The 14704-nt window shown below is 32.3% G+C and overlaps 1 protein-coding gene across 1 annotated transcript in view; it reads right to left on the reverse strand.

Annotated features, from left to right (window-relative positions):
• The window catches only part of LOC116001633 (CDPK-related kinase 1-like), a 6615-nt gene extending 2444 nt beyond the window's left edge, over nucleotides 1-4171 (reverse strand). Inside the window, exons 1-7 of the mRNA XM_031241529.1 lie at nucleotides 3076-4171; nucleotides 2483-2613; nucleotides 1970-2011; nucleotides 1768-1876; nucleotides 1345-1423; nucleotides 947-1243; nucleotides 506-618 (exon numbers count right to left, since the gene is read on the reverse strand). Coding sequence (XP_031097389.1) covers nucleotides 506-618; nucleotides 947-1243; nucleotides 1345-1423; nucleotides 1768-1876; nucleotides 1970-2011; nucleotides 2483-2613; nucleotides 3076-3558 — 1254 coding nt within the window. The 5' untranslated portion in view covers nucleotides 3559-4171. The remainder of the gene's footprint in view (nucleotides 1-505; nucleotides 619-946; nucleotides 1244-1344; nucleotides 1424-1767; nucleotides 1877-1969; nucleotides 2012-2482; nucleotides 2614-3075) is intronic.
• Between the last annotated feature and the right edge of the window lie 10533 nt (nucleotides 4172-14704).

Here is a 14704-nt window from a genome sequence, read left to right on the forward strand (position 1 = left end):
CCCCCCCCCCCCCCACCCCCTCTTCTCCTTGTCCTTTCACTAAAGAATTGTGCCTATCCTTCCAGGGACAAACTCCATGTGACAGAGGGAGTATGTAGAAGGCAGTATCTGGTGACAGATAGTGATTTGAAAACTATCAGTCACTTTTGTTTGCTCCTGAATACAAGTTATAAAAGGGGCAATCACTTCTTTCCACTTGTTCTATGTGTATCCATCTAAGGTGGTGTAATTGGAAAATAATAAAACATAGCCTGCAGAAAAAATAGTGTATGAAATTGACATATCTCAAATCACAAGCAGTATTCTATCCTTGTGTTTTTATTTTATTCGTCTAAGGCGGTATAGTTGGAAATATTGAACAAAAAATGCAACAAAACATAATCTTTAAAAATAGTTTATGTAATTGACATGTCTCAAGTCACGAGCAGAATTATCCTTGCATTTTGATTCTATATGATATTAAAACTTCCTATTTAGAAGAATTTAAGAAGCCAGAATAACATACCCTCAGCGCTGCTTTTCTTAGAGACGAGGAATATATGTAAACTTTTACAAGCTTGTATATTATCAGATCCAGAGGTATCTTGACATCATGATGACCAGCCAGCCAAGGATGACCTTAACACACAAATGAGAAATCAAGTTCAGAACTCTGCAGTGCACCACATCCAAATATTACAAATAAGACATGTCGGGGGCAACCCCAGCCAAGTTGGTCAAACTGTTGACCTGATAACCACAAGGTTACAAGTTCGACTCCCAGCGGGTGTGGCCTATTGTCCTTCTTGGTTTGAGCCGGTCAGCTATGGGCAACCTAAACTGGTTTACCTCCTTGTGGTCCTTGCCAGCTAGGGTCACAAGGCAGGGTTTACTCAGTGCACACACTCAGGTAGTGGCTGCGGGAGTCGGGAAGTAATTCATAATTATTATCGTTAAAGTAACTTACTTAGAGCCTGAGCTGCAGTTAGCCTCTTGCGGTAATCCTTGTTCAGCAATCTCTTTACGAAGTCTACTGCATCAGAAGACAAAGTGGTCCAAGGGGCTTCATCAAAGCTTGGATCAATCTTGAGAACAGCCCGAAAGATTCCAGATTCCGTCCGTGCCCAGAAAGGTCTGCTTCCACTGAGAATAATATAAGCAATGACACCTATACTCCACATGTCAGCTTCTGTTCCATATGATCTATGCAAAACTTCAGGGGCTACATAATATGCACTTCCAACAATATCATTTAGCCTTTCATCTGCAAAAATCTTCTTTTGTCAAAGGTCTATTATAATGTAATTGATGAGAAATTTTAAAAAATTATTTAAAATATAATAAAAACATCTAGGCCATCTTTACCTGGTTTTACATAATCAGAAAGTCCAAAGTCAATGGCCTTCAGAGGAGAACGCTCATCCTTTGATGAAAATAGAAAATTCTGAAACAAATTTATCAAGCAACTGTTAATCCCAAAAAGAGGGAAAATGTGCTAAGTGTAGACAGATCAGAAATAAAGAAACACGACACGATCTTTCTGTCTTATTTTGAAACGGAATAGAAACCATGGCAGAGAACAAAAGGCCTTGAAGAAAGCAGCAAGTAAAGCAGATACAAAACAAAAATTTATGTATTCATCAGCCAATATAAGAGAGGCATGCTAATTAATAAGTCTATAAAGTTTTTAACATGCTTATCAAATAATAATCTCTGCACCTAATATTAAAGTTTTTAACATGCTCTATAGGACAAGAAAGTCCTGGCGGGATTCGAGAATATTTGTACCTCAGGCTTTAGATCACGGTGAACCACTCCCTGAAGATGACAGTATGAGACAACACTTAAAATTTGTGCCATAACAGCTTTAGCATCTTGTTCAGAGTATTTTCCACCCCTTGATTCCGAAAAAAATGATATTAGTAAGTTCAATGACTGCAATAGAAGGGAAACATGAACCCCCAATAGAAATAAGATAAACGATATGCACCTCGAAAGTATCCTGTCAAGTAATTCTCCTCCTTTACATAATCTGCGGGAACAAACAGTTAACAGATGTAAGAGCACTGAAAATATCGGCAACTATAACAGTATTGGGCAAAGCTGACTCTCCTAATAACATTTAGCTGGTTAGGAAAAGCTTTCGACAGAGGGATAAGGGCATAAGGTAAGTTTTTGGGATGATGACATCCTTCTATACCAATTTGTCAGTATCAACAGAATAAAAAACTGCATGATAAATCAAATATAAATATGCACAGAAATGAGGGAAATAGTGATTTCTTCATGTAATTTTTTTAAATAAGTGAAATAAGTAGTATTCTTAAAAGAAACAGCCCCAAGTACGTGCTGCTACAAGAAGATTACAGGAGCATCATGTTTCAAGAGAACCTAAGAGGTTCCTAAAGTAGGACAAGACTGAATAACTCCCAAAGGAAACAAGTAAATATCAAGCAGGATAAAGTAAGAAATCATAGCTAAGAATCAAAATCTTCAAACTCACTCCATTACTACATAAACATTGTCCTCATCTTCATATGCATCATAAAAATGCACAAGGTTTCTATGCCCAGTTAAAGCACGCAGTATGTTAACCTCTCTTCTTACGTCTTCAATGGCAATAGCTGTAGTCATCTGCAAAAACATTCCTCTTTAAGAATAAGATAAAACAAGCGAATGCTTTACATGAAAATAGTACATTCATTAAAGAGGTCAGTACAATGAGCATTAATAATAGAACTTCAAATTCTTTAGGCAAAGGCCAATTTTTGAAAGCACTTCCTCTTGTAAGAGGATAAATAAAAATGCCATGAAAGAGATTTCAAGTGTCAATTTGCACCATATGATAGTTATGCAAAACAGTGTAAGAATTAATGCAACATTGCTGAGACATTCGCCATAAATCTATAGAAAAGCAGAACAATAAAAACTCATCATCACTAAACACAAAAGAAATTATCTCTAATGCCCAGCAAAAGTAGATTAAATATAATCATTGTAAAGCTAATAACACAATAAACATACAGAAATAGCCAGAATAACCTTGAGGACTTGAGAACCAACGAGAAGAAAACATAAATGTTAAAAAGACCGAACCTTTGATTTTGGGATGACTTTGACTGCGACATCCTGACCCTTCAAGCTCCCTTTCTTTCCCTTAGCAGAACAAGTATACCCAAAATGTCCCCTCCCCACTTCTTCCCCAAGCTCATAGTGGCTTGCAAAATTCTTGGAAAACCCAAAATTCTTATCCAATCCAATATCAAACTCACTTCCTTCTGGGATAGTGGCCTCATTAGGCTTCACTGAGCCGTGCCTCCTAGCAAGCAATGCCCGCAAATGCTTTGCTGGTGAAGGTGGAGGAAATGGCCTCTTGAAGAATCGCAGGGGGGTTGAATTCACACTGGAATTGGCAGGTGAATTCTTGAATGCACTGAACAACGGACTAGGGCTGTAAAAGGGGAACCTTGGAGTTTTCCCAGTATGGTGACTCAATGCATGCTCATTCTCACTGGGGATTATTGAGTCTCCAGAGAAGTTCTGGGGAGGTTCAAATGGTTTCCCATGACAAATCCCCATTGAATCAGAAACACAAATTGCGCCAAAACTCAATCACCCAAAGCCAAACAAATTAAAAGTTGTGACCTTTCTTGATCGTTACCAAGAAGTAACAACACAATGAATCAGAAGAGAAAACCTAAACCATTACACCAAAAGCTGGGGGCGAGGAAAGTCGAAATCATGAACATGGAAAGTCAAGAAAGACGGGAATTTTGAGGTCTGAAGAAGCAAGCGGTGGAGGAATTTCAGCTCTTGGGAAAAGAGAAGAAGAAAAGAAAAATAAAATGATGGAAAGGAAAACTACTTTCTGGAGAAATGATCAAATTGCAGAATGGTGAATGAATGAAGAATAAGCTAAAATCTCAGCAGCTCATTTCAGTGGCAAGGAAATAGGAGAGAGCATAGAATCCAGCAAAGCAAGAAGAAGAAGAACTGAAGAAGAAAAAAAAAAAGTGAGAGCTAAGGTAAAGAAATCAGCAGTAGCTTTAACAAGGAAGGTAAAGAATGGAACTGACAAGAGAGGAAAAAAGCAAGTTAAGATGCTTAACAGAGTGTAGAAGAAAGAAAGAAAGAAGGCACAGGCTCCCTCGCTTCTCGGCTTTTTCAAGATTTTAGTTAATTTTATTCCTCTCACGCTGGTGTTTTTCTTTTGGTTGTTTTCGGCCTTCTTTTCATTCGTATTTATTTTATGTTTTTCGATTGTTTTGTTGTGTGAAAATCACATTTTAGAGGCTCTATAATTACTTGTAAATTATGTGAGGTCGCGGGGTTTGGGTTTTGGTTTGGATTCTTCCAGCCTGTCCTTATTGGGAGGAGAAAGTATTTGTGGCATCCTATGATGTTTACATTTGCAACCTAATCCAACATCTTCATCTTCATCTCCATCTTTGACTGCTTTTCCACTTCCATCAATTATTGTTTTTGAGTCATGTGAGACCGTCTCACGGATCCTTATTCGTGAGATGGGTCGGGTCGGGTCAAAGCACCATGCAAATGTCATACTTATATGCGTAAATATCATACTTATATGCTTAAATATAACACTAATCAAAAATACAATTTTTGCTACTTATAAGAGAAAAAATAATACATTTTTCATAATAAGTAATGTTGACAAGTGCACCTTACTTATAAGGGCAAATATAACACTTTTGAGGAAAAATGTAATACTTTTAAATCGAAATGTAAAAGTATTGTATTTTCCCTTAAAAGTATTACATTTACCCTAACAGGATTAGTATTACATTTGAGCATATAAGTATGACATTTGTGCATATTACATTTGCATCTTCATCCGATCCGACCTGACCCGTCTCACCGTGAGACGGTCTCACACAAGTTTTTGCCATTGTTTTTTCCTGCTTTCAGTTCCCCCCCAACTTAAAATACCATTTGCATTCATTTCATCTGGATCCCAAAAACTTAATCCCCATCTCCATCTCCAGCCTGACAAAGCATCTTAAAGATGTAAATCTTAGTAAATAAATTCGACCCTGTGTTATGTTTTTTAAATTTTATTCATGTGACGAACTGAGTTAGTTGTTCATGCAGGCTGCATTAACTTTATCTTTCTGTATGTGAATAACATTTTAGTATTGAGTATATAAAAACCATTTTAAAAAAAATATTACGATAAGGCCAGTATGAATTAATCGCATCTTGTATGATAAGAATGCCAATGTATTTTTTTAAAACTTCCATTAATAATGACATTTTTATAACAACACCATATATCAAATATTATATGCCTACCAAAATATACAAAGTGACTCATATATTTTCTTTTATTGAAATTATTTTTTAATATTCACTCTGGTTAATTTTTATATTTAATTATTGTGTGGAGTTTTACCTGCAAAATATTTTATTGTAGTGATTTTTTTTTTCAAGATTTATTTAACAATCTTTGTGGCTGTGTAATCTTGCCAAAAAGAAGCGTGATACTTAAGTTTTGATTTGTAGGGCAAGCTACCTCACCCTCCATCATTTTCTTAATTAGTAGGTATAGGTATACAACGTATTTAAAAAATAAAGAATTCTTCATTATTATTTGATTTATATAAAAGTATGTATACATTGTAACAGAGTCAATAGTATTATAAAAAAAAGTATGTATGGTTACACAAATGTGCACTTTAGATAAAACATATATTGTGACTCTAATCGATAAAAATCACAATAATATACAGAGTATATTAATTTAAGTGGTTCATAATTGATCAGCTCAAATAAAAAAAAATATCAATAGATAGTTCTCATGTGAAGTCGAACTCGAAATCTTGTAATTACCAAGTAACTATTAAATCGATTTGGGTGGAATTGTTCCGATTCTTTATTATATACTAATGGATACTGAAATTAATTAAATCACACACATTTATCAAGAAAATAACTATATCATTAAATGACTAAGAAAAAAATGATAATTCATATGAATAAATTGTCGAAAAAAATTACCCAATTAAATTACTAATTCAAGATGGAAACTAATACGGTAACAATGTAGTATATAGCTAGAAAGTTTAAAGTTAAATATTTTAAGCATTTAGTTTCAATTTCAAATTCAAGGTTACGTTTGAACGAACCTTTTTTTTTTGGAAAAAGTGTCAAATAGGCCACTGAACTTATCGCTTTTGTGCAATTAGGCTATTGAACTTAAAAAGTGTGCAATTCAACCATCAAACAAGCAAAATTTGTGCAATTTGACCATTTTTACAAATTTTTTTTAGTAAAATCCAATTATATTACTAACATATATGTATTAAGAGTGACATTTTATTCTACCATACTAGTTGGGAGTCAATATTGAAATGGTTTTAACTCAAATTGAATTAAAAATTTTTGTAAAAATTGTCCAATTGCACAAATTTTACTTGTTTGATGGTTGAATTGCACACTTTTTAAGTTCAATGGCCCAATTGCACAAAAGCAATAAGTTCAGTGGCCTATTTGACACTTTTTCCTTTTTTTTTTACTTGTTTAATTATCTCACCTTTTTTTATTATATATATATAAGAGAGAGAGAGGGAAAAAAAAATCTATCATATATATATATATATATATATATATATATATATAAAAGAGAGAGAGGAAAAAAAAAAAAAAAAAACCTATCCAGAGATCATTACATTATCCCTCTAATTATCAAACTTTAATGCGGGGTTTAGGTAGGTGTGGTCAAATATTTGGTGGATGAGTGCATCCACACGGTTTACAAGTTTATTGGGGGTGTGGGTGACTATTGAATTCATACAAACTACTAAAAGCTATGTAGCACATATGCCACACATATACACACAAACACTCGTGTAGTGTTTTCATTTCCTACGTGTGAGTTGACAAAACAAAGCTACCCAGACATCTATACAATCAAGTCATTTGATGTTTTTCTTCATCTCCTATTCCTTAAATATTATCATAATGTATATATGGCTCGACAATTTGTGGAGGATAACACAACTGATCAACAGATGCTAGACTTTTGCTCATTGCGCATAAGGAGTGTTACCGCTAGTGAGATTTGATCATTAGTCTCTTGTGACAAATTTCACTCTTGCGACCAGTTAAATTGTCCATACAAAAAATTATGCCAAAATTCTTAATTTGGTCACCAGTTGTCAATTCAATCAAAATGGTCTCTCGACTTTTCAAGATTTACTCAATTTAATCATTTGTTGTATTAAATTGAGTAAATTTCATATAGTTCAACAATCATGTTAGATAAATTGATAGTAGATGAGTAAAATATAACATAGTCAAAAAATCATATTAGGTATTATTTCTAACTATTATTAACTGAAAGATATGTAAAAATTCGGTCAACATATATGAGTTGTTAAATTAATGAGATATGACCATAACTCAACCCCAAAGTAATTGAAATCTAATATAAATATCAAATATTAGAGGTTATAGTACAAACATATATGTATGTATATAATTTCAAAATTAAGATTAATATTTATATATTTTATGTATATTATTGTTGAAAATGAGAATTTGTAGTGGAAAATAACATTTTTTTTTATTTTTTGCATCCAAAAAAATCTCAATAATACACACTACTTAGTACGTATGTAATTAAAAAAAAATTTTGACATCTAATTAAGACAATAGCAACCACTAAGGGTTGTGAGTTTTTTCAACTATCCCCTAAGCTGGGTGACCTATATTTCTAACTATTTGTCATGCACTTAAAAAAGTAGTTAATATTTTTAATTTTTATAACACTTTTTAAATAATAAAAATATATACATAATTTTTCAATTGTGTATACATGTATGCGCGCACATACACAAAAAAAGTATTCCAACTAGCGATATGATTAGGGAAACCAAACATGTAACATCCAACAAGGAAATACAATAATAAATGAATACGCAATGATATGAGTTATTGCTAAATTTAGGGCTTAGTTTAATTATTACATTTTATTTACCAATTTGAAGGTCGGTTCAATACCAATATATAAATATAATACATACAAAAATAGGTTGTCCCTCATCATATCATGATTGGGCCTCTTTAGTTTCTTAACACTTAATCACTAATCACATAAATTAAATATGACAATTATTGCGTTCCACGTACCCAACATTTTGGATCAAAATTCACCAATGTATATATTATACACTCGCACCGCCCATCACAATGAATAAATCTATCATCCATTCATTTAAAATGTGACCGAAATGCAGGTTATTACACATGATTAGGGTTTACCTAGTATACATTATTGAGTAATAGTTGCAGTTTTTATCGTCACTTATAGAGAAAATGGAAGGAAAAAAAAAACCAAATATGATTTTAAAAAAAAATTAACTAAAGCCTTTGTCAGACACGTGCACGCACTGCTGGCAAGCCACGTACACGTGGCACGAGCTTCTTTAATTTTTCTCTCTTTTGCATTGTTCCAAAAACGCATCTTTTGTAGAAGAACCAAATAATTCTCTCTCTTCATTTCTCTTCCCTCCAAGTGTATAGATACTGTTCCAAAAACTCTTAAATATCTATTGCTATGGATGCTCTAATAGTTGGAACACCAAGCCACCGTACCGTACCATTATTACTTTTGAAGTAAAACGCAGTATCTATCCCACAACGCAACATTCTAAAGTTTAAGTTATTGTACCGGCCAAAATCTGCCAGTTGACACGCTAATATTTGCTGCCTTTCTGAGTGTGACAATACTGAAGTAAGGCATGCAGCATTATATATATATTTTTAAATTTTTATATTTGTGTGTGTTCAATTTATAGTCAATAATACAACCTTGGAAGTATATATTTCTAATTACGTGTACTGGAAATGTCATTTTCTATAGCGACGATACAAGAATAAAGTAGGGCTGGGACGTTGAGAAAAGCAGCAAAATTACAACAAATAAGCAACAGATGGATGATATGAATGATATGACCGGAGCTAATGATCTAGCCAGCCGGCCAACATATATATAATATATAATGTTTATAATTTATTTGTTTATTTATTAATTGGCATGCATGACAGTACAGTACGACGTAGTACACTACGTATCACTGTATCAGTCAATATTATTTCAAACTTTTATTTGTCTAAATTTCATTCCTAGGTTCAAAACTTCAAACGGGTGAATTGAAACTCTGGTTGCATGCATGCAGAAATGAGCTAGCTAAAGTGGAATAATGTATGTAACGATATTTCTAAACTTTTGACATTTTGATTAGTTGCATTGGTAATGCGTTTATCAATTCTTTTAAACTATTATATTGGGTGTTGGAGTAAATGACACTGATCCTCAGAGCTCAGAAGTTAATTAACATGGTTAACTTAGGCATGATATATAAGAGACAAGTATTTGTTGTTATAGGTCGGAAGATCGACTTGTAGGAGATATAAGCTACTGAAGAAATATTAATTTGTTGCCAAATTTTATTAGTATAAGAAATGGAAAAGTTGTATCGTGTTATATACATTGCTTAAAAGTGAGTCCACATTTCCACGGGCGACGGTGCAATTGAAATTTAAACAAATGCTATTCCGATCCACAGGTTATGTTAACACATCTGACTACTACATATACTACGTAGCTATAGGGTAGAACCTATGCAGTGCTTATGCTCACACTGCTATGAGACTGAAGAAGAAGAGATGATTTGAAGAACGGATGGTTATTTGAGATAGTACTAAGGGATCGGAGCATTTGGTTTAATTCATTTAAGATTACTATGAGATAGTACTAAGGGAGCATTTGGGTTAATTCATTTAAGTTTACATAAGTAATGTAAGTATGATAATGTCTTATCATATTATATGGTTCAATTATGAGATCCGCTTGGTTATCCCAAAGCTATGTGATGGTAATATTCCAAGGTTACCTTTCAATATTTTTAGTTTGTGCTTGTTAACTATATCACTATATATATGTGTGTCTGTGTGTGTGTGTGTGAAAACACGTACTCCAGTGAGAACGGGTGCCTAAGACAGAAATTAAATAGGAAAACAAATACGATGGCATTTTCGTAAATAATTAGAACTTTGAGTGCAAGTAACATATACAAGTGTGCAAATACAATGTGCAAGTAAAATCACTTAAAAGTGCAATCATTACACTCAATACTGCAAGTAATTTATCTTTTCACATTGGTGCACTTAATGATAACGTCTTTCATATTGGTCGATATGGTAACATTTGGTCCAATAATTAAGGATAACGTTAGGTGCACTTAATATTATTGCTCGTTTATTTGTTGCACTTTTAGTACATTTTACTTGCACCTAGGTGCACTATATAAATTAAAACTGTTATTTGTATTTCAAATTTTCAATTATTTATAAAAATATCACTTTTTTTAAGATCTATCCAGATGAACGACTGAGATGAGTTCACATTTCTCTCTTAGAAACGTATTGATTTTGTTACAATGCAATATTTGATTTCTCTCTTAGACACGTGTATTTTTTTTAAAAAAATTCTACTGACTTTGTTACAATGCAATATCTGACAATCTCTTGTATGGGACTATGGGAGCCTTATATATTATATTGGCATACTATGGAATGCCGCATGTCTACTAAAAATCTAACCTTTTACTAAACGAGCAGCTAGTCCATGGGATATGATTATGGGAATTTATTCCACTTATCCACTACTATGCATTTCACAAGAGAATCATCCCTTTTCAAACGCTAAAAGATAGTGCAACAACAAAGGAAAAAATATTAAATTAAATTGATTCAAAGGGAAGTACGTGCTATCTTTTCCTTTATCTTTAATTTAATATGGCCAAGCGTACGTGTTAATTAGGTGACGTTCAAAATCTCACACAATATAATACTTAAATAATTAATCTGATAATCACAATGTTCGACTCCTTATGAGAGTTATTAATTATATTATTTGCTTTCTCGATTTGAGTCAATCAATTATGGATTCCACCCATAATAGTGTACGCTTAAATAGCGACTCAAAGTTTTCTCATAATTAATGTAGTAAAATTTTATCTAAAAATTACAATAATCAATAATATATATGTCAACTGATATATATTAAACTGATAAATGTAGAGATTACTATTGATCTAAATTAAACCAGAAAGATGAGAAAGGTTTTTGTTAAAGAAAGTGATGATGCTCTCCCCCTTTCTTTTGTGATAGTGGAGATTTGTCCGGACACCAAAAGAAATTCTTATTCTTTGATACCCTTCCCTCCACCATATATTAAATCTTTTTTGCTTTTGTGGAATAATTAAAGTTTGCAGGGAGTTCCTGAAAATAGAAGCTGGTATGTTTAGGTCGGACCATCCAGGGATTTTTTTTATTTTTTTTTAATCTTTCTTTTTTCTTTTTATGGTTCATGTTTGTGTCCATATATTTTCACATAATTAACTACATCATGACTCACATATTAGCCTATAATTTCAAAATTCTTATATGTATACCTTAAATTTGAACAATTTACTCAAGCTATTATCACAAAAACAGACGTAAGGAAGCTATGGCGCTGAAGTTATGGCTTGTATGGAAAGCTCTCATGAAGTCATGTGGGTTAAATTTAGAGGTGTGCTAAAAGTTTGTGTTCAGTCTGACTGTCTCAACTTGGTTCAAGCTTTAATTAGCGGGAGGTTGGATAGGTCTTATTTAGGTTATATTACTTTTAATTTTATTGTAAAACTCTTAGTAGTTTGTTATCTGCTTGTGCTTTTAGTTTATTCTTCGGTCAGCAAATCATATCACCCTTGCTTTGGTTAAGATGGTTGGCTCTCAAGCTTGTCGTATGAACTGGGAAAGTGTTCTCCTCATTTTCTTCAATTCATGCTTTGATTTAATATATACTATTGGATTGTTCGTTTTCAAAAAAAAAAAAAAAAAAAATTTAACTAATTGTATCCACTCAATAAATACAGAAAAATATTAAATTGTTTAATTAGAGATAAATATATATGTTTTTATTTTTCTGTTTATTATCTTTTAAAGTGGGTACTGTAAGATCGAATCTGCGTGTTTTAGTGGTTTATATAAAGCTGCATAGAGACAATGGGATATGGGGTACATATGTTTTCTTGTTATCCATGACATGCATATATACAACTAAGGTTTCTTCAACAAGAAGCTATGCCAATCTCTAAACATTAATTATATTATATAGTATGGTCAAATTTTTTTGGGGAATCCGATGGAGTTGCAGACGCCAATCACGAAGCACTTATGACTTGAATCTACGTACGATTATGGCATATCTACGTATTACTGTCACATATTTATATACTAATTAATAAAATGTTTTCAATATTTATATTTAATAATAGATGCATTATTCAAAGCGTCGGTGCAGCACGGCCGCAGCCTCTCATAATAACGTACACTTTTTCTTGCATTTTAGGCAGGTCAGACAAAAATTAGTATAACTATACGTACCATCCACTTGTCTAACTTTACACACTTCATATCTGTCGTACGCCATTTTTGAACTATAAAACTGCCTTTTATATACATATATGCGCTCAAGTGAAAACGAATACACAAAAAAATGTAATAGATCAGAGCTAATTTATTAAAAAAATATGGTGAGTAATTCGAATTTTGGTGTAAGTAACATGTGTTAAAAGTTCAACAAGTAATTGGTGCAAGTGTGTAAGTAAAAATGTACAAGTAAAATTACTTAAAAGTACAACCATTTTCACTTAATAGTACAAGTAACTTACATTTTAACATTGATGCACCTAATGATAACATCTTTCACAATGGTGCACTTAATGATAACCTTTAATACAGCTAATGATAACGTTATGTGCACTCTTATTGATGCTCAATGTACATTATTTGTTGCACTTCTACATTTTACTTGCACTTAAGTGCACTATATAAAAATATTACTTGCACTTTTAACAAAATTCACTTGTACTTCAAAGTTCAATTATTTATTAAAATGTCACCGTATTTTCCAAAAAATAATGTTTCTAATCCATTAAATCTGAACACATGAACGACTGTAATGAATTCTCAGTTCTCTTTTGAACATGTGATTCTCACCTGATCTATCTTTCACACATATAGACACACACGATGTCTGCGAATTTGTGCAGCATATTAATTTTAACTAATTCATAACCGACTTATTATATTAAACTTTATTTGATACATGATAGAAGTATAGAACTCTTTTAATTATACTTGTTATTTAATGACTCGAATATTATTTAAGAGAACTAAACAAAAATTGGAGTTATTATTGTTGTGGTCGCCGGTCATCATCTAATCACATGTTTTTTTGACTAATCAACTAAAATTACACATTGAAATTAATAATATTCATGCTAGATAGGAGCGTGGGACCACAAGGTCATAACTTATGATTAAGTTGAAAGAGGCTCGTGCAATCTCATTTGCACCTCAAGGTAAAAATTTAAGCTATTTTTTTTTTTAATTTTAGCTATTTATTGTGTTCAAAATAACAAATGTACAATTAAAAATTACAATTATAATATTCATTGCTCCCAGAAAGAGTTAATTCGTATAATACTTCCTTGACTATTGACATTTTTTTAATTTTTAAAGGTGTATCCATGTAGTAAATATTAAATTTAAGGGTACTAATGCAAATTTTTAGTTCTTCATATTCTACTAATAATAAACCCAATGCATTAAGTTTATGAATTCAATTTGCTCATCTCAACAAAAACTAAAATTTAACCCAATGGGGTAGCTCAAGTGGCAAGTGAGCTCTCTTTGTGGGGAAGAATTGCGGGAGAACCCGGGTTCGATTCCCATAAGTGACGATTCCTCCTGGGCCAGCTCTCCGTGCCTCCCGGAGTTTGAACTTACCAAGAAAAAAAAAAGCTAAAATTTACATTATTACCTTTAAATTTAATGTTTACTAAATTGATATTTAACTGGATGACCAGGAATAATTTATAGTCAAATTGAAAGTCGGATGAAAATTAATAAATGTCAATACTCAATAGTTAATAGATCATTTATGATTTAATTAAAAGTCAATGACAAAATCTGGTAAATGTTAATAATCAAAAGATCTCTTGGAATAAACAAAATACCAAATATTTTAAAGAAAATAAACAGAAAAATATTAATTTAATTAATGAATAGTAAAAATAATTAGAGTATCAACTAATTGGAATACATTCAATACAAAGAATTCTTTAGATTTTTATTTTATTTTATTTTAATTTTTTTTTAAAATTTGGATGGTTCATAGTGCGAGACAAATGCAAAGGCTAGTTGAATTGGACCCAATGCTACTCTCACTATTGGGCTATAAAATTCCAAAATCTGTATTAGGCTTAAGCCCCAAAGTAACGCATACTAGTCCAATAACTCACATGCCCACCAGTCGGCCTCACAATTGTTATACACTTATACCATGAATAAGGTCCATCTTAAAAATGATGTGTATGCAATTGACATATTCTGCATATTGCAGTTAATAATTTATATGCGTGTAAATAAATTTAACGCACATAAGCCAACTATGATGTAGTGTGATGACAATTACCATTCCAAATGTGTAGTCACAAGATCGAACTCCAGTGATAGGGGCCAGTGGTGGGAACATTAATTATTTGGGCTGAAAGAGTTTGAGAAAAGTATAGAATATATACTACCTTGTAAAGAATTATGTTTATTTATCGACCCAAAATTTGAACATAATTTGAAAGTTATTTTAAAT

Source organism: Ipomoea triloba, chromosome 1 (genome assembly GCF_003576645.1).
Source record: "Ipomoea triloba cultivar NCNSP0323 chromosome 1, ASM357664v1".
NCBI lineage: Eukaryota > Viridiplantae > Streptophyta > Magnoliopsida > Solanales > Convolvulaceae > Ipomoea > Ipomoea triloba.